Genomic DNA, 19494 nt, shown 5'->3' with positions numbered 1-19494 from the left:
AAGTCAAGTTTTCATGTTTTTCTATCCTGCTCATACAGACACTGTTCATTTCAAAAGGGTTGTATCTTCATAGTCACCTTCTTCTCATAGCATTACTCTATAAGTGCAGAAGAGTTAATGATGATCCAGGGCTTGAAAACAGTCTTCACTTCAGATCTCACACACACACACACACACACACACACACACACACACACACACACACACACGAGTCTCCCTCTGAAACACGAACAGCTGCAGCAGATTATAAGCCGGCTTCACAAAATCAACAACAAATACCAGCGTATGTGAGAATAGTGTGCTAGATATACCGCACTGAACACTTGTATTAGTTGTTGGCCGGTTTGTGTGTCAGATAACGCAGGAGTTATAGTGATCTTCAGTCACTCAATGTGGGAAATTCATTTTTGAGTGTGTATTCAGTGTTTTCAGAATTCATTATAGTTTAGTCAAACTTAATCCATAAATTAAACCCATACATTCATAAAAACAGATTAGAACAAAGTTGCAGAAAAACTAAAATAGAAAACTGAAAAACATTTGGAAAAAAAATCCCTAAATTTATTCTTAAATATTTGTGCATATTACAAAAACGTTTGCCAAAATTGGATCCCATTAAACTGATCATGTGATGTATCAGGGATTGTGGGACTTTAGTATCTAGAACGTACTGCTTTAGTTTGACCACAGATGAGGATACAAATCAAAACTTGAAACTAGATCCTTTCAGATACACAATTACAATCTTTACTTCAGTCGTGACACATATGGCTCTAACGTAAAACAATAATTAAAAAAACTGTAAAAAATGAAACTTGCAGCACTTCATTGAGTTCAGTCCTCGACTCTGAGTGTTCAGATGCAGCACGGAGTGTGTACAATCATGGACATTCACATAAACGCATGATTCGTATCACTGTAAGTCCCGTGATCGGCGCTGCTGATGTCAGGGGAAGCAGAGGCTCATGGGAAGACTGTCAGTTGGGTGAAGCAGAGGCTCATGGGAAGACTGTCAGTTGGGTGAAGCAGAGGCTCATGGGAAGACTGTCGGGATGGGGCACTGCCAGCCCTCTGAAGACTCCTGCACACTCTCCTCCAGATCCAGAGCCGACTCCGAGTGTTTGCCCTCCTGTGACGCCGCCGGCGGCGAGTCCGACTCAGAGTCGTGTTCCAGCACCACCTCCACCTCCTGCGGCTTCACTGTCAGGGAACGAGACAAGAGTTCACATCTCTGAGCATTCACACCTAGAGCAAATCAGCCGGCGTGTGGTCACTAGCTCCGCCCACCAGTGTTTGATTGACAGACAGAACTACAGAAGAAACCTGTCTGATAACAGGATCAGTGTGTGTGGAGAGAGACGAGTGACGGCAGCTTTAGACACCAGTGTGAATCTCCCTCTTCCCATCGATCATCAGCTCAGAGAGAAGTTTACTTTAATAAGTTTACGTTCATTAAAAATGAAGAAAAGATTCAAGAAGTAAAAGCGAATGTTTGTCGGGTGTTTAATGGTGGAAATAAGGTGTTTCCCAGTAAAGCAGCATCCATTTTTGATTTTAATAAATATAATCATATCATAAATATCAATAGTATCAATAGGTGGAGATGATTATTTTCAGTGTGCAACAGCATTTGCCTTATAGGTTTTGTCTATAATTTTAACTGCCAACGTTTTAAGAAGAAACATCTGTAATATTAGTGTTTCTGTGCTGTGAAACGTCCCTCAATACCTGCAATCACCTTTAGCTGTGTACTCACACTCATACGGTGGGCTCCCTGAAGAGGGCACTCGCGCTGCGTGGACTGACGCTGAGGGAACGCGTCGCGTAATGACGTCTTGAAGCACATGTGACATCAGTCCAGTGGTGTGGCGGCACTGGCGGGTCATCAGGCGGGTGATGTCACGAGCCAGGACACATGAGGCTAGCCTCTGTGTGAAACTATCTCTGTCTGTGTGTTGTTGTTCTGTCTTTCTTTATATATATATATATATATATATATATATATATATATACACTTCTGGTTAAAAGTTTTAGATCGGTAAGATTTTTAATGTTTTTAAGAGAAGTATCTTCTGCTCACCAAGGCTGCACTTATCTGATTAAAAATACAAACAAAAAAACAGTAATATTATGAAATATTATTCTAATGTAAATCATCTGTTTTCTATGTGAATATACAGTAAAGTGTAATTTATTCCTGTGATCAAAGCTGATGTTCAGCATCATTACTCCAGTCTTCAGTGTCACATGATCCTTCAGGAATCACTCTAATATGAGGAGTTGATGCTCAAGAAACATTTATGATTATTATCAGTGTTGAAAACAGTCGTGTACAATTTTTATTTCATGATGCTATGATGAATAGAAAGTTCATAAGAACAGCATTATCTGAAATCTAAAGCTTCTGTAACACTAAACACTGCCGGTCAAGAGTTTGGGGTCAGTAAGAATTTTCATTTTATTTTTGGGGGAAATAAATAAAATAAATCAATACTTTTATTCATCAAGGACGAGTTAAACTGATCAAAAGTGACAGTAAAGACATTTATAATGTTACAAAATATTCTATCTTAAATAAATGCTGTTCTTTTGAACTTTCTATTCATCAAAGAATCATGAAATACAAATTGTACACGACTGTTTCCAACTCTGATAATAATCATAAATGTTTCTTGAGCATCAACTCCTCATATTAGAGTGATTCCTGAAGGATCATGTGACACTGAAGACTGGAGTAATGATGCTGAACATCAGCTTTGATCACAGGAATAAATTACACTTTAAAATATATTAAAATAGAAAACTGTCATTTTAAATTGTCATAATATTTCACAATATTACTGTTTTTTTTATTATTGTTTTTTATCAAATAAATGCAGCCTTGGGGAGCAGAAGAGACTTCTTTTAAAAACATTAAAAATCTGGACACTGTGATGTGCTTCCAGTGCCGACGCTCTGATCCCGCCTGGCGTTCTGTCGCGAGGACGCTCTGGCTCGCACTCCCCAGGGTCAGGGGTCAGGGTCGCGCTCCCCAGGGTCATGGGATCCCCAGGGTCAGGGGTCAGGGTCGCGCTCCCCAGGGTCATGGGATCCCCAGGGTCAGGGGTCAGGGTCGCGCTCCCCAGGGTCATGGGATCCCCAGGGTCAGGGGTCAGGGTCGCGCTCCCCAGGGTCATGGGATCCCCAGGGTCAGGGGTCAGGCTCGCGCTCCCCAGGGTCATGGGATCCCCAGGGTCAGGGGTCAGGGTCACGCTCCCCAGGGTCATGGGATCCCCAGGGTCAGGGGTCAGGCTCGCGCTCCCCAGGGTCATGGGATCCCCAGGGTCAGGGTCACGCTCCCCAGGGTCATGGGATCCCCAGGGTCAGGGGTCAGGCTCGCGCTCCCCAGGGTCATGGGATCCCCAGGGTCAGGGTCACGCTCCCCAGGGTCATGGGATCCCCAGGGTCAGGGGTCAGGCTCGCGCTCCCAGGGTCATGGGATCCCCAGAGTCAGGGGTCAGGCTCGCACTCCCCAGGGTCAAGGTCGCGCTCCCCAGGGTCATGGGATCCCCAGGGTCAGGGGTCAGGCTCGCGCTCCCCAGGGTCATGGGATCCCCAGGGTCAGGGGTCAGGATCACACTACCCAGGGTCAGGGGTCAGGCTCGCGCTCCCCAGGGTCATGGGATCCCCAGGGTCAGGGGACAGGGGTCAGGATCACACTCCCCAGGGTCATGGGATCCCCAGGGTCAGGGGTCAGGGTCGCGCTCCCCAGGGTCAGGGGTCAGGGTCACAGTCATGGGGTCCACAGATGGACCTATCAGCGGGGTTAGAGACGGGCCAGCCTCATCTCTGCCCTCACCTGATGGACCGAGAGCTTCTCTCAGGGTTTGGAGCCCACGCTGTGGGTACTCCGCCCGGATTGAGGCACACTGCTGCTGTCTAGTGCTGAGGAAGCAGATGTTGTCAGTGTTGGAGCAGGAGATGCTGAGGATTCACCGCCTCACTCTCATGCTTTTGCTTGAGCTTTTCACTGGGCTCATGAGTCGGTCGGACGGCCTTCACCTATGGCTGTCCGTTCCCACTCTACTAGGAGTCTGGCGGCCTCAAGGCCCTTATGTCAGGAGCTGCTCTCCGAGATGACTCTACACCAGGGTTAGGGTCTGCTCCTCGTGACTTCACACTGGAAAGCCACGTTTGTGTGGCGGTGTCCGGGTTTACACTGGATACATTAATATTAGCAGTAGTGACACGTAACCTGGCCAGTGTCTTCATTCACCAACTTGCAACACAGACCGCCTTGCTAATACACACATGTGGCAGATAAATAACTCTTGGACTTGGACTTGAATAAGCCACTAATGGCATGTTTGAGTCATGCTCTTAACAAACTATTTTATTTCCTCTTTCCATATTGTGAATAATAAATGTGTATCATTTTAATTTGCTGGTTACACAACGGAGCCTTACTTATTTGCTTTTAAAATTAAAAGCTCTCAATTCATCTCAAAAATAAAACATTGCTGCAAAACGTTCTCGTACTTTAATTTTGAAGGCAAAATCACTAAAGACAAAGTTTTTATGAGTAACTGTTGCTGTCATGACAGATCTATTTCAGAACCAGCCGCTTCAGAATAATCTGTGTGTGCGGGCCAGATATTACTGCTGGAGGGCCAGTTTTGGCCGACCCCTGGTATAGACGACTGTGACCTCGGTTCCCTGAAGAGGGAACGAGACGCTGCGTCACCGTGCCTTGTCTCCTACGTGCCTGTCAGCGGCTTACTTCAGACTTTACGAGGCTAGCGCGGCTCTGTTTCAGGCAGCCTCATGTGTCCTGGCTCGTGACGTCACCCGCCTGACGACCCGCCACCCGCCTGACGACCCGCCACACCACTGGACTGATGTCACATGTGCTTCAAGACGTCATTACGCGACGCTTTCCCTCAGCGTCAGTCCACGCAGCGCGAGTGCCCTCTTCAGGGAGCCCAGGTTACATCAGCTGATCTGAGTAAAGCGTGACTTCCTGGATCATTGGGCAGTAAATCTGAGGTTTCACATTGTCTACAGCCTATAAGAGAAAGACCCGAGAATACAGTAATGATGAGCTACTAAAGGCTGAAGAGCTGAACACGGCCGTGATGAAGTGTGTGGCTCATTTGATGGCTGTGTAATAATCTCCTTTCTCCAAAGCAAAATTCCATGGACTTTACCACATTTATTCAGTTTTAGTCAGAACCCTAACCCTAACCCTAACCTTCATGTGTCTGTCTCTGACATGCGGCAGAAAGAGCCTGGAGTCAGCATTCCCCCCCGTCTACTCACTTTGAAAAATAGAATTCAACATGATTTGTCATTTTGACAAATTGAAAAATAAGGGTCAACTGAGTTACTCTTCTCATTCACCAGTCTATATATGTGCACAAACTACCAGTTTCTCATGATCTTAAAGGGACAGGTCACCCAAAAATGGAGATTGTCATGATTACTGTTGTCATGATGGCTCCTGTTAAATGTTTGATTACCAACATTCTTCTAGATATCTTCTTCTGTGTTCAGCACTCATACAGGTTTGTAACAGCATGAGTGTGAGTAAATGATGAGAGACTCTTCATCTTTGGGTGAACTGTCTCTTTAAGAACCCTGAGCACAGGCTGATGACCTGATGACCTGATGACCTGGTGACCTGATGACCTGATGACCTGGTGACCTGATGACGTACCGGTGAGTTTGCTGCAGGACGGCAGATAGCCGTGAGATCTCTTCATGTGCAGCTTCATGTTGCTCTTCTGGGTGAAGCTGATGGTGCACACCTCACACCTGTAGGGCTTCTCTCCCGTGTGCTTGACCCGGTGCACCTGCAGAGCGCTCTTCTGGTTGAAGGCTTTATCACACAGAGGACACTTGAAGGGCCGCTCGCCTGAAACCAAGAAAACCTGCCAGTGAACCTTCACAAACACCTGACTGTTCTCAATATCTTACACAACTGCACAAATAAGTACTTTATGGGTCTTATGGTAATTAATTTCTACTCATTTCCTTGTTATTCAGAAAAAAATACAATAAATTGCACTAAAGGAATTAAAAGGGCCGGCCTTAAAGTAGCCAATGATGTGCTGCTTTTAAGTCACATGACATCTGAATGTCCCTCCAGAACTCTCTCTCTCCCTCATTAAAGACACCTGGTGAAGTGCTCCAGAAATTGCTCTAATCTCATTTCTAAACATCTTTTCTCAAAGGGGATTTTTTCTTTGATAAGTAAATTAGATATTTTTATTCACAAATCAACTGTGTCTAACATAGTTTTAAAATATGAATGTTTCCATATGGCAACGCTGCACCTTAGTAATGTATTTCCCCATTGGGATTTATTTATGGGTAGTGGCATCAACAATATGATTGCAGTTGTTTATTTATTTGAAGTGATTATTGTAGTATAGCTGCATTTATGTATAAATAACAAATTGATTTCTTCTTTTCAGAAAATGAATACAGCAGTATTTCACAGAGAGGGCGATAGAGCAGAGTTACAGTTCTTCCATGTGATGAGGGTGAGGATGAGTTAGACAAACGATAGGGATTAATGATAGGGATCTATTTATTTTTGGTTTGCATGAGTTCCAAGTATATAAATCTATAAATTTCTAAAGGAAATGTAAAATTAAGTAGAAAAGAAAATCACAATTTTATAGAAAAACTATAATTTCCCTAACAATTCCCTTTTTTCAAAAAATCTTTTTGCATTTGTATGATTGAAGATATTTCATGTAATAAAAACTGATTTGAAAACATGTTTCATGGTTAGAGCATAACGCATACCATAGAGGGTTAATTCATCTGTTTAAGACTGTGATCACATGACGGTCCTGCAGGAGAGGGACAGGACGGCAGAGAGAGAGCGTTACCTGTGTGTGTGCGGTTGTGTCTCTCTAACTGACTGGGCTTGGCGAAGGCTTTGTCACAGTTGGCGCATTTGAAGACTTTGGGTTTCTGAGCGCTGACTTTGGGTCCCTTCTTATGGACATACTCGTGCTCCTGAAAGACACATTCAACAGTTCATTACAGTAACAACGACCCAGAGGATCAGAATGACACTCAGAATCCCATCTATAGCAGGCTTAAAATGATCTGTGACATGCTGTCGATTAACAGAGAACAACATTTTGTCTCAGTTTGTAAAAAACAAATGGGAAACAGTAATGTGCTGTACTTATAAAGGGAATATGACATGAAGTAAGGATTTAGAGGAACATTTGGTCATGGAGTGTCAATATGTGCTGTAAAATAAGAGATTTTAATAGAGGACATTTTTAAATGTGAATTTTAACATGGGAAAAAGTGATTGTTTAGCAGCCATTATTTGTTTATTCACACATTGTGCTGCTATGATTTCTATATAATTGGGTAGAATTAAATATAATGTATATATAAAACATGTTTTTTGACTGTTGAATTTGAAAAAGTAATAGTGAATGGTTGATTTCTGTTTGTTGGTTTATGCCACTTGTCTGCATATGAAGGAATGTGTCGTGTATTGGGGCAGCTGCTGCCATCTGCTGAGAGAAACAAAAATAACATGACTTGAAAATCATGCTGAGACCATAATAGCCAGGAGAGGCCTACAGTGTACAGTTATGCATCTGGATATACACTATGTGGACAAAAGCATTGGGACACTCCTCTTAATCACTGAATTCAGGTGTGTACATCAAGCCTTTACTCTTGCAGTCTGCATTACAAACTTTAGTGAAATAAATGTGTGGTTCTTCTGGAGCTCAGTGAACTCAGTGTGGTCAGGGATAGGAGGGCACCTTTGCAGTGAGTCAGCTCATGGCATTAGATCCCTGCTAGATTTCCCTCAGTCAAGTGGTATTACTGGAAAGTGGAAGCGTTTAGAAACAGCAGCAACTCAGACATGAAGCAGAAGATCATGTAAAAGGTGTGTAAAAGTCTCCAGCGCTCTGCTGATTCAATAGAGGAACAGTTTCAAACTTCCACCGGCATCCATCACCGCTGAGACGAGCTGGAACAGAGATCGTGAACCAGACACACGGGAGTCTAGTGGAAAGCCTTCCCAGGAGAGTGGAAGCTGCTATAGCTGTGGAAGGCAAGATGGGTTCATTGAAGTATCAGGAAATCCTAGGAGAAAATGTCATGCCGTCAGTGAGGAAGCTGATGCTTGGACCTTCAACAGGACAGTGATCCCAAGCATTCCTCAGATTCGGGCAAGACTTGGTTTCAGAAGAAGTCCTGGAAGATACAGTGACATCACAGTCACCTGACTTGAACCTCATAGAAAATCTCTGGTGGGATTGGAAGAAGGTGGATGCAGCAGCAAACTCAAGAATATTCCTGAACTGGAGGCCATTGCTCATGAGGAACGGGCTCAGATGACGAGGTTATACGTCTCGTCTGCAGCAGCTCATTACAGCAAACGGCTGTTTTAAGTGCTAAAGATGCTTGCCATGAAGGGGTTGAATACTTTTGAGACTGTCATAAAAAGTTGCATTTTCAGTTGAATTTGGGGAAAACCACTTGAAATATTTGGTGAGTTGTGCTTTTTTAATTACTTTTGTTTGATTTGTTTATTGTTAATTTTGCCAATAAACCTGATTTGCAATGGGGGTTGAATCATTTCGATTACAACTGTACAGATACATGCATAATTAATTTTATCTATAGAGAATGTTGAGTAAAAATGTAACTAAAGTATATTACCATTCATTCTGTATATTTTCATTTTAATGTTAAAAGCGTCTAATGTGAGTTTGATGATCATTTATAGCCGTACAGAAAGAGAAAATGGATAATTCACCTCAGATCTTAAGAATAAATTAAACAAGAACGTTCAAACTGTGAGCAAACAAGTGGATTCTATGACAAAGATTGTTTGAGTCACTCAGTATGTATTTTTAATAATGTTAAAATGGTGTAATATTTATAAATGGGATTATGCATTTATCCATTTGGTTAGACTCCGCCCACACACTCTTCTGATTGGCTGTGATTTTGAACTGATTTTGTCTCGTCTGGTGTGGACAGAAACTGCAGTCGCTGGAATCTTATCGCATCATGTCTGGTTAGGACACGCGTTGGAAATAGTTAAGAAGAGGAGATGGAGATTTTAATAACTGACGTACGGTAAGTCTATACTGGGCTCACAATAAACAAGGATCTCAGGTAAAGAACTGCAGATGTTAGTCGGTGCTGATGGGCAATACCTTGAGGTGTGTGTGGAGCACTGTAAGAGAGTGTGTGTGGACGATACCTTGAGGTGTGTGTGGAGCACTGTAAGAGAGTGTGTGTGGACGATACCTTGAGGTGTGTGTGGAGCACTGTAAGAGAGTGTGTGTGGACGATACCTTGAGGTGTGTGTGGAGCAGGAGTGTGTGATACCTTGAGGTGTGTGTGGAGCAGGAGTGTGTGATACCTTGAGGTGTGTGTGGAGCAGGAGTGTGTGATACCTTGAGGTGTGTGTGGAGCAGGAGTGTGTGATACCTTGAGGTGTGTGTGGAGCAGGTGTGTGTGATACCTTGAGGTGTGTGTGGAGCAGGTGTGTGTGATACCTTGAGGTGTGTGTGGAGCAGGAGTGTGTGATACCTTGAGGTGTGTGTGGAGCAGGAGTGTGTGATACCTTGAGGTGTGTGTGGAGCAGGTGTGTGTGATACCTTGAGGTGTGTGTGGAGCAGGAGTGTGTGATACCTTGAGGTGTGTGTGGAGCAGGAGTGTGTGATACCTTGAGGTGTGTGTGGAGCAGGAGTGTGTGATACCTTGAGGTGTGTGTGGAGCAGGAGTGTGTGATACCTTGAGGTGTGTGTGGAGCAGGTGTGTGTGATACCTTGAGGTGTGTGTGGAGCAGGAGTGTGTGATACCTTGAGGTGTGTGTGGAGCAGGAGTGTGTGATACCTTGAGGTGTGTGTGGAGCAGGAGTGTGTGATACCTTGAGGTGTGTGTGGAGCAGGTGTGTGTGATACCTTGAGGTGTGTGTGGAGCAGGAGTGTGTGATACCTTGAGGTGTGTGTGGAGCAGGTGTGTGTGATACCTTGAGGTGTGTGTGGAGCAGGAGTGTGTGATACCTTGAGGTGTGTGTGGAGCAGGAGTGTGTGATACCTTGAGGTGTGTGGCCCGTTTGAAGGCTTTGCTGCAGACTCGACACACGTGGCAGCGCTCCTTCCCGTGCTCCTGTCTGCAGTGTCTCCTGAGAGCGTTGGCCGTCAGCAGAGTCTGGCTGCAGTAGAAACACTGGTGCTTCTGCTTCGGTTCGGCCTCCTTCTCCTCCGGCTGCGGATCCAGCATCTGTGTCACAAATCACACACATCCACATCAGCCCCAGTGCAGCACCTGGAAGAATCAGTATGAACCACACAGACGAAACACTGTGGTTTAGTACAACTCCTCATCTTAGATTAATAAAGTAATACATGATTGTCTCACAACAAACAAACAACAGTTATTGAGAAATGTGGACATCAGGTCCACTTGCATAACCCATGAAAGATACTCTGATATCTCAGGTTTATTTGTATAGTGCTTTTCACACATCATTTCAAATCTTTGAGTAAAGATTTGAGTAAAGCTTAACTAGTGCAGGCCACCCAACCAATGCAACAATCATTACATGTGGGTAAATAAAATGTTTTAATATCTTTGTTACATTTCCCAAACACGCTCACAGTGCTTGACCAATCACAACACACCGCTCCAACTGACCAATCAGAGCACACTTTGCTTTTCAGAAGGTGTGTGAAGATAAAACCGGAGAAAACGGGGCCAAGCTATACCAGCCAGAGAAGAGACAGACAGTCAGCCAACAGCTGCGCCCCTAGGAGTGCTAGCATCTGATAAGCGGAACTGGACCAATGAACATCTTCACCAAAACATCGGCTCCGACCCCATCAAACTCTGCATATTCAACACAATGAAAGTGAAGGCTGCACTGAAACCAGGGCAGACACAACACAATGAGCACTCAACGCATGAAGTCAAACACAGTGTCAACAGCGGTAGCGGTAACAGCTGTGTGAACACTAGCAGCAGGTCCCAACGTAAGTGAGAAACAAAGTATACGCAGAGCCAACAGCAAAGCGGTAACAGCTGTGTCAAACACTAGAACAGTTCTCAATACACGAGTGAGGAAATTACCTCACCGAAGAACTTGAGACGCCACAGACGGCACATTCAGCGTGTAAAATCTGGCGACGGTGTTCAGAGAAGACCAACCAGCAGCAAAGCATATATCCTGAACAGACATACCTCTACACCAGGCCCACGGAGAGGCAACCGCCCTCGTCGAATGAGCTCTGATGTTACGAGGACAATCCTTCCCCTGGCACGCATGAGCCAGCAAGACAGCATCCACAATCCAGTGAGAAAGTCTCTGTTTTGAGACAGTTCACGTCTTTCCCTTTGTACATCCACCAAAGCACACAAAAAGCTGGACCAACTGAAGGAACACAATTCACACACATCCGCAAAGCCCTGAAGGGCAAACAGCGCTCTGAGCGTCAGCGTCACGCGAGGATGACGGCTCAGCAGATAACGCGGGCAGAGAAACGACCTGTGCTTTAGAGAGGGTGTAGAGAGAGACTGAGGCACGTAGCCCCATCTCGGCCGGGAGTAACACTGCAGTCTCCGGGTCCGAAACAGATAATATCACTGTCCATGAGAACGTGTGTAAGTCCCCAATGTGCTTAGCTGAAGCAAGGGCAAGGAGCAGAGCCATTTTCAGGGAGAGCTCCTTAACAGCAATCGAAAGCAAGGGCTCGAACTGTGGTAGAGAAAGCCCTCAAAACTCGAGCGGCATTGAAGCTGGCCGTGAAGGACATAATCTCCTCGCTCCCCTGAGAAATCTGGTCACCAGAGCATGCCCTCCGATCAATAGCCCCTAACCGGGGAACGAAACGAAGCAGTAGCAGCCACGTACCCCTTCAGCGTGGGTGCAAACTCACATTATTTTCCAGTCTGTGCTGCAGGAAGCGCTAAACATCCGACACGGGGGATCACTGGGACGACATCAGTATCCTGGCACCATTAAGCAATCACTTCAATTCAGAATCGTGTCAGCTTGAGGCTGCGGGAACAGAATCAATCCCGCCATGCAGAGGTGAAGATCAGGCCGAAGAAACCGGGCTAAGGCTACACCAATCACAGAGTAGAACCAGAGCCAATAGCGTTGTTCCCCTAGGAGTGCTCACAGCTGATAGGCAGGGCAAGACCAATGAGCTGCTCACCTCAAGTACACCGGAATTTGCATATCAGCTAGAATATCAGGCTGCACTGAATAATACAGGCAAGGCAAGGCACTTTTATTTATAGAGCACATTTAAAACAGCCACTGCTGACCAAAGTGCTGCACAATCAGTTCAAACCATATAAAATACATAAATACACCAACAGACACAAACACATCGTAAACCCATCATAAAAACCCATCATAAAATTACATTTAACCAAAAGCCAAAGAGAAAAAATAAGTCTTTAGTGAAGATTTAAAGCGATCAACAGTGGAAGACAACCTTAGGTGTTCCGGCAAATCATCCCACAGACGCGGAGCAGCGACAGAAAAGGCACGATCACCTTTTAATTTCAGTCTAGATCGTGGCACCAACTTGTGCGAGGACCTTAAGGGTCTAGAACATTTCCGGTGGAGAAGATCTGTAATGTATTAAGGAGCTTGGCCATTTAACCCCTTAAACACATACAACAAATACCTTGACACGGTATTCGACTGGCAACCAGTGAAGCGAAGCAAGAACTGTGGCAGCACAACAGCAGTGTGATCACATCAGTGTGTACATAAGCACAGCATCAACAGCCGAAGCGGTAACAACTGTGAACAGACGTAGTCAGATCAGAATAGCCAGTTGCACTGAATAATCCAGGGCAGCATAACAGCAGTGATCACTTAACGGTATGCACATAAGCACAGCATCAACAGCCGTAGAGGTAAGAACTGTGCAAAAACGTAGTCGAGACTCAAGACTAGGAGATAAGTGAGGTTAATCACTCACCGAAACCACTTGAGACGCCAGGGACGGCACACTCGTCTTGTAAAACCTGGCGAATGTGTTCTGTAAAGATCAGCTGGTTGCAAAACAAACGTTTCGCCCCGTACACGTGGGAGAAGATGGCCTCTGTGGCAGCGTGAACACGCGCGTCGATTGAGGTGCAGATCTCAATCTTTTGGGGGACTGGGGACTTTTATCGTTTAAAAAATTGCTTTCCCAATGAGGCTAAAAAGAAAATAGTGGAGAGTACTGCTCGTGGACATCGTGGAAGAACGGAGTCCTCCTCCTCGAAGAAGCCTAGCGGCGGCCCGACTGGACATACCTAGGATTCCAACTTACTCTTGTTCTTGTCGGCTCGTCCGGAGCATTCCACGTCGAGTCCAGCGCGTCCACGAAAAAGGACCGGTGGAACGTGGCGACGGCAAAGGACGTCGGCCCCAGGCCTCGTCGTCACCGCCGCTTCTGGGTGGGGGAGGGTGGGCCTCGACCCCGTAATAGCATGAGCAAAAACCCTCCTGGTTCTCAAGTGTCAGAACTCGTAAGTGTCGGGCGGGTCGATGGGGTATCCATCGGATGCGAGGAAGAAAAGGTAACTAGTCGTCAGGTGCAACTTCAACGATGACAGCGTGAATAAAGAGATTCTGACGTAATTGTTGCGCCAATGCATTTGATACTGTCCGCGAGCCTGTCAGTATTTGCATACTTCGCGACAATTGGCCAGCTGTTCCAAGCCGGCGTTGGCCTATAAGATTTCAACAAAAGTGGAGAAGGGAGGAGTTCCCGCAGCGCCATAGCTGACGCAATGTTGAAGCTACCGCTCTCCAAAGGGAACCTCTTCTAGAAGAGACCCAACACAACATCACGACCGGCGTAAAAGAGCGTAGTAGGTCCTCTTTAATAAAATGATCATGTTTTCAAAAATCACAAATCTTTTATTTATCTATTAGCATTAAATTCGAAGAGACTGTGTATCAGCTGACAGCATTATTCACCTGTGTGCTGAGGTTGAGCGAGACCGTATCCAGGATCTGTGTGTCGGACAGAGTCAGAGTCACGCTGCCGTCGCTGGCCACGCCCCCTGATGACATCAGAGTCACGCTGCCGTCACTGGCCACGCCCCCAGATGACATCACCAGGCTCTGCGAGGACAGGGAGGTGCTGGGAGCCAGAGCACTGACTGATGGGAGAATACACACACTTACTGAGTAACATACGTCTATCGCAACTCTATCGCCCCGTGCTTCTGTTACCCTCACAGAAATGTAAGTACACACGTTAATAACGCACAACAGGGCTGTCAAACTCACTCTCTGCTAAAGTGCTGATTGGCTGAGACACTTCGTTCATACGCAACCAGTCAAAAGTTTTAAATCGGTAAGATTTTTAACGCTTTTAAAAGAAGTCTCTTCTGCTCACCAAGGCTGCATTTATTTGATTAAAAATACAACAAAAAAAAACAGTAATATTGTTAAATATTATTACAATGTAAATCATCTGTTTTCTATGTGAATATACAGTAAAGTGTAATTTATTCCTGTGATCAAAGCTGAATTTCAGCATCATTTCTCCAGTCTTCAGTGTCACATGATCCTTCAGAAATCACTCTAATATGATGAGTTGATGCTCAAGAAACATTTATGATTATCATCAGTGTTGAAAACAGTTATTTACATTTTTATTTCAGGATAGGAAGTTCAAAAGAACAGCATTATCTGAAATATAAAGGTTTTGTAACATTAAACACCACCCTTCAAAAGTCTGGGGTCAGTAAGAATTATTATTTTTTTTGAGGGAAATAAATAAAATAAATATATACTTTTATTCATCAAGGATGAATTGAATGGATCAAAAGTGACAGTAAAGACATTTTTAATGTTACAAAAGATTCTATTTCAAATAAACACTTTTCTTTTGAACCTTCTATTCATCAAAGAATCCTGAATTTTTTTTTTTCAGTGTGTGTCTCACCGGAGAGGGCCGAGGGAGGAGGACTCTGAGGAAGGAGCTGATCACTGCTGATCTGAGCCAGTCTGAGCCCAGGGCTGATGCTCGCGGTCGAGGAGGGACAGTGATGGGGCAGCAGATCCTGACCTTTACACACACACACACACACACACACAGATCAGCACAGCTATTCCTAAACACAAGAGAAACTCATGATGAGAGTCAAATGTGTGTCAGATCTGGTGTTTTGTCTGTGCAGCTCTTCAGAAGGATTCTAATAGTTGAGTTTGATCTTAACTGTTTACATTTGGATGCCAATTATTGCATGAATATTAGGGGTGCAACAATATATCATGTCACAATATATCGCAATACAAAAAATAAATGCATCAATATATATCGTGGATAGTTCACCCAAAATAAATTTACTGCGTGAGAAAAAAAGCGAGACGCATGAGAGTGGGAATACAAACTCATCCTTCTCCATTTTCCCATCGATCATCAGCTCAGAGAGAAGAATACTCTAATACAACTAAGAAAATATTTGAGAAGTGGAAATAAAGTGACTAACGTGTTTATTAGTGGGAATGAAGTGTTTATCGAGTGTTTAATTAGTGTGTGTTTGTGTCCTGCAGCAGTGTGTGTGTGTGTGTGTGTTGTTCACCTGCTATAGTGAGTGTGATCTCAGATGTGCTGGTGGCAGCAGTGTGGTGTGTGTGTGTGTGTGTGTGTATGTGTGTGTGTGTGTTCACCTGCTATAGTGAGTATGATCTCAGATGTTCTGGTGGCAGCGGTGTGTGTGTGTGTGTGTGTGTGTGTTCACCTGCTATAGTGAGTGTGATCTCAGATGTGCTGGTGGCAGCGGTGTGTGTGTGTGTGTGTGTGTGTGTTCACCTGCTATAGTGAGTGAGATCTCAGATGTGCTGGTGGCAGCGGTGTGTGTGTGTGTGTGTGTGTGTTCACCTGCTATAGTGAGTGTGATCTCAGATGTGCTGGTGGCAGCGGTGTGTGTGTGTGTGTGTGTGTGTGTTCACCTGCTATAGTGAGTGTGATCTCAGATGTGCTGGTGGCAGCAGTGTGTGTGTGTGTGTGTGTGTGTGTGTGTGTGTGTGTGTGTGTGTTCACCTGCTATAGTGAGTGTGATCTCAGATGTGCTGGTGGCAGTGGTGTGTGTGTGTTCACCTGCTATAGTGAGTGAGATCTCAGATGTGCTGGTGGCAGCGGTGTGTGTGTGTGTGTTTACCTGCTATAGTGAGTGAGATCTCAGATGTGCTGGTGGCAGCGGTGTGTGTGTGTGTGTGTGTTCACCTGCTATAGTGAGTGAGATCTGAGATGTGCTGGTGGCAGTGGTGTGTGTGTGTGTGTGTGTGTGTGTGTGTGTGTGTTCACCTGCTATAGTGAGTGAGATCTGAGATGTGCTGGTGGCAGCAGTGTGTGTGTGTGTGTGTGTGTGTGTGTGTGTGTGTGTGTGTGTGTGTGTGTGTGTTCACCTGCTATAGTGAGTGAGATCTCAGATGTGCTGGTGGCAGCGGTGTGTGTGTGTGTGTGTTTACCTGCTATAGTGAGTGTGATCTCAGATGTGCTGGTGGCAGCGGTGTGTGTGTGTGTGTGTTCACCTGCTATAGTGAGTGTGATCTCAGATGTGCTGGTGGCAGCGGTGTGTGTGTGTGTGTGTTCACCTGCTATAGTGAGTGAGATCTCAGATGTGCTGGTGGCAGCGGTGTGTGTGTGTGTGTGTTCACCTGCTATAGTGAGTGAGATCTCAGATGTGCTGGTGGCAGCGGTGTGTGTGTGTGTGTGTGTGTGTGTTCACCTGCTATAGTGAGTGTGATCTCAGATGTGCTGGTGGCAGCGGTGTGTGTGTGTGTGTGTGTGTGTGTGTTCACCTGCTATAGTGAGTGTGATCTCAGATGTGCTGGTGGCAGCGGTGTGTGTGTGTGTGTGTGTGTGTGTGTGTTCACCTGCTATAGTGAGTGTGATCTCAGATGTGCTGGTGGCAGTGGTGTGTGTGTGTTCACCTGCTATAGTGAGTGAGATCTCAGATGTGCTGGTGGCAGCGGTGTGTGTGTGTGTGTGTGTGTGTGTGTGTTCACCTGCTATAGTGAGTGAGATCTCAGATGTGCTGGTGGCAGCAGTGTGTGTGTGTGTGTGTCTGTGTGTTCACCTGCTATAGTGAGTGTGATCTCAGATGTGCTGGTGGCAGCGGTGTGTGTGTGTGTGTGTGTGTGTTCACCTGCTATAGTGAGTGTGATCTCAGATGTGCTGGTGGCAGCGGTGTGTGTGTGTGTGTGTGTTCACCTGCTATAGTGAGTGTGATCTCAGATGTGCTGGTGGCAGCGGTGTGTGTGTGTGTGTGTGTTCACCTGCTATAGTGAGTGTGATCTCAGATGTGCTGGTGGCAGTGGTGTGTGTGTGTTCACCTGCTATAGTGAGTGTGATCTCAGATGTGCTGGTGGCAGCGGTGTGTGTGTGTGTGTGTGTGTGTGTGTGTTCACCTGCTATAGTGAGTGTGATCTCAGATGTGCTGCTGGCAGCGGTGTGTGTGTGTGTGTGTGTTCACCTGCTATAGTGAGTGTGATCTCAGATGTGCTGGTGGCAGCGGTGTGTGTGTGTGTGTGTGTGTGTGTTCACCTGCTATAGTGAGTGAGATCTCAGATGTGCTGGTGGCAGCAGTGTGTGTGTGTGTGTGTCTGTGTGTTCACCTGCTATAGTGAGTGAGATCTCAGATGTGCTGGTGGCAGCGGTGTGTGTGTGTGTGTGTGTGTGTGTTCACCTGCTATAGTGAGTGAGATCTCAGATGTGCTGGTGGCAGCAGTGTGTGTGTGTGTGTGTCTGTGTGTTCACCTGCTATAGTGAGTGAGATCTCAGATGTGCTGGTGGCAGCGGTGTGTGTGTGTGTGTGTGTCTGTGTGTTCACCTGCTATAGTGAGTGTGATCTCAGATGTGCTGGTGGCAGCGGTGTGTGTGTGTGTGTGTGTGTGTTCACCTGCTATAGTGAGTGTGATCTCAGATGTGCTGGTGGCAGCGGTGTGTGTGTGTGTGTGTGTGTGTGTTCACCTGCTATAGTGAGTGTGATCTCAGATGTGCTGGTGGCAGCGGTGTGTATGTGTGTGTGTGTGTGTGTGTGTGTGTGTGCTGGTGCCAGCGGTGTGTATGTGTGTGCTCACCTGCTATAGTGAGTGTGATCTCAGATGTGCTGGTGCCAGTGGATGATGAACTGGTCTGTAACGCTTGAGTCAGACTGGAGTTGTTGATGGTCAGAGTGATTTCTGGAGCTCTGCTGCTGGACACTTGAGAACCTGACACACATACACACACACACACACACACACACACACACAACATCAGACAGAAGTTATGTTCAACACTGCATAAACAACTCAAAACAACAATAAAATGGCTCTGATTTGACAACTAATATTTAACATTCATCACCAGTTTTCTCTCAGGCTGGTGTTTAAAATAACCAAAGAATATCAGTGTAAGCTCTTCCATACGGCCCACGTATAGGGTATCAAATCACCTTTTTAGAAGGCTGGTAGAGCAAAAAAATCTATTCAATTTCTTACCGTATGCTTATGCTTTACATTGTACAAGAAAAATACAAACTGCATATAGGTTTTCACATAACCAAAAAAGTGGGAAAAGCTGTTTGTTCACACAAAGTTCATTGTAAAATTGCTCAGGTTTTATTAAAAATATCACAGATAATGACCAGAAGGTAAGTCACGGTTGACAGATACATTTTTTTAATCTTTTAATTCATGATGTTTTAAAATATAGAAGAGTGAACGTAAGTTATGAGCTGGTGAAGGCATCTCTCACCACATTAAACTCATGGCTGATGAGCCTCTTTCAAACAGCTGAGCACTTCCCTTAATGCAGTTTGGTTGTGGAATCTGCCATTTTGACAAAAGTGTGGCATCACACAAACAGAAGTAGTGCTTCCCCTGTCAGTAATGAACCTGTCATCTGCCAGATTGGCTTGTGATACTGAGAAATTAATCAGCAAATCAGAAAACCTGCATTTGCCACTTGAGTTTAGGTGATGTGCTCATTATACGTGAGCAGAAGACTTGAGGACAGTTCATCTGGGTCAGTATAAATGAGCTCAGCATGCAGGAAGATAAACACTGGAGGGGTGAATCACACAAATACATGTCCAGATAACATTACTTTCCAACATTAAAAGACAAAAATGTTTGTAGGACCGATAAGATTATTTGAATTGTGACATCATTGTTACAGTTCAGCTCAATTTAACATGCTTAAGTTCATCATAACTAAATAAATAAATGTCATCATAAGGGTTCGTACAGATACTGTAAAATCAAATTGCAGGACTTTCAAGGACTTTTCATGCACTACTTTTTAGTTTTTTCAAGGACTACGATCAGAGATCTCATTACATCTTTCTTCATTATCTTTTAAATTCAAAAAAATTTAAATAGATAAATAGAAATAAGCTAATAAAACAAAATGGTACATATAAAGTGCAGCACATGCAATGACTGTGTTAACTTTAACCATAGAGAGGATACTATGACAAAGATATCGCTTTTCTTTTTCA

The 19494-nt window shown here is 45.0% G+C and overlaps 1 protein-coding gene across 3 annotated transcripts in view; it reads right to left on the bottom strand.

Annotated features, from left to right (window-relative positions):
• Positions 1-539: 539 nt before the first annotated feature.
• znf236 (zinc finger protein 236) overlaps positions 540-19494 on the bottom strand; it is a 70986-nt gene continuing 52031 nt past the window's right edge. For all 3 annotated transcript variants that reach the window (XM_084435665.1, XM_084435666.1, XM_084435667.1), the window contains 7 exons: positions 18092-18223; positions 14949-15071; positions 13973-14157; positions 10084-10269; positions 6879-7008; positions 5696-5893; positions 540-1200 (listed from right to left, as the gene is read on the bottom strand). In XM_084435665.1, coding sequence (XP_084291791.1) covers positions 1034-1200; positions 5696-5893; positions 6879-7008; positions 10084-10269; positions 13973-14157; positions 14949-15071; positions 18092-18223 — 1121 coding nt within the window. In that variant the 3' untranslated portion in view covers positions 540-1033. The remainder of the gene's footprint in view (positions 1201-5695; positions 5894-6878; positions 7009-10083; positions 10270-13972; positions 14158-14948; positions 15072-18091; positions 18224-19494) is intronic.

The sequence above is a fragment of the Rutilus rutilus genome (assembly GCF_951802725.1).
Source record: "Rutilus rutilus genome assembly, chromosome: 17".
Classification (NCBI taxonomy): domain Eukaryota; kingdom Metazoa; phylum Chordata; class Actinopteri; order Cypriniformes; family Leuciscidae; genus Rutilus; species Rutilus rutilus.
The sequence above is the reverse complement of the archived record's forward strand: the minus strand, read 5'-3'. Positions and strand labels throughout refer to the sequence as shown.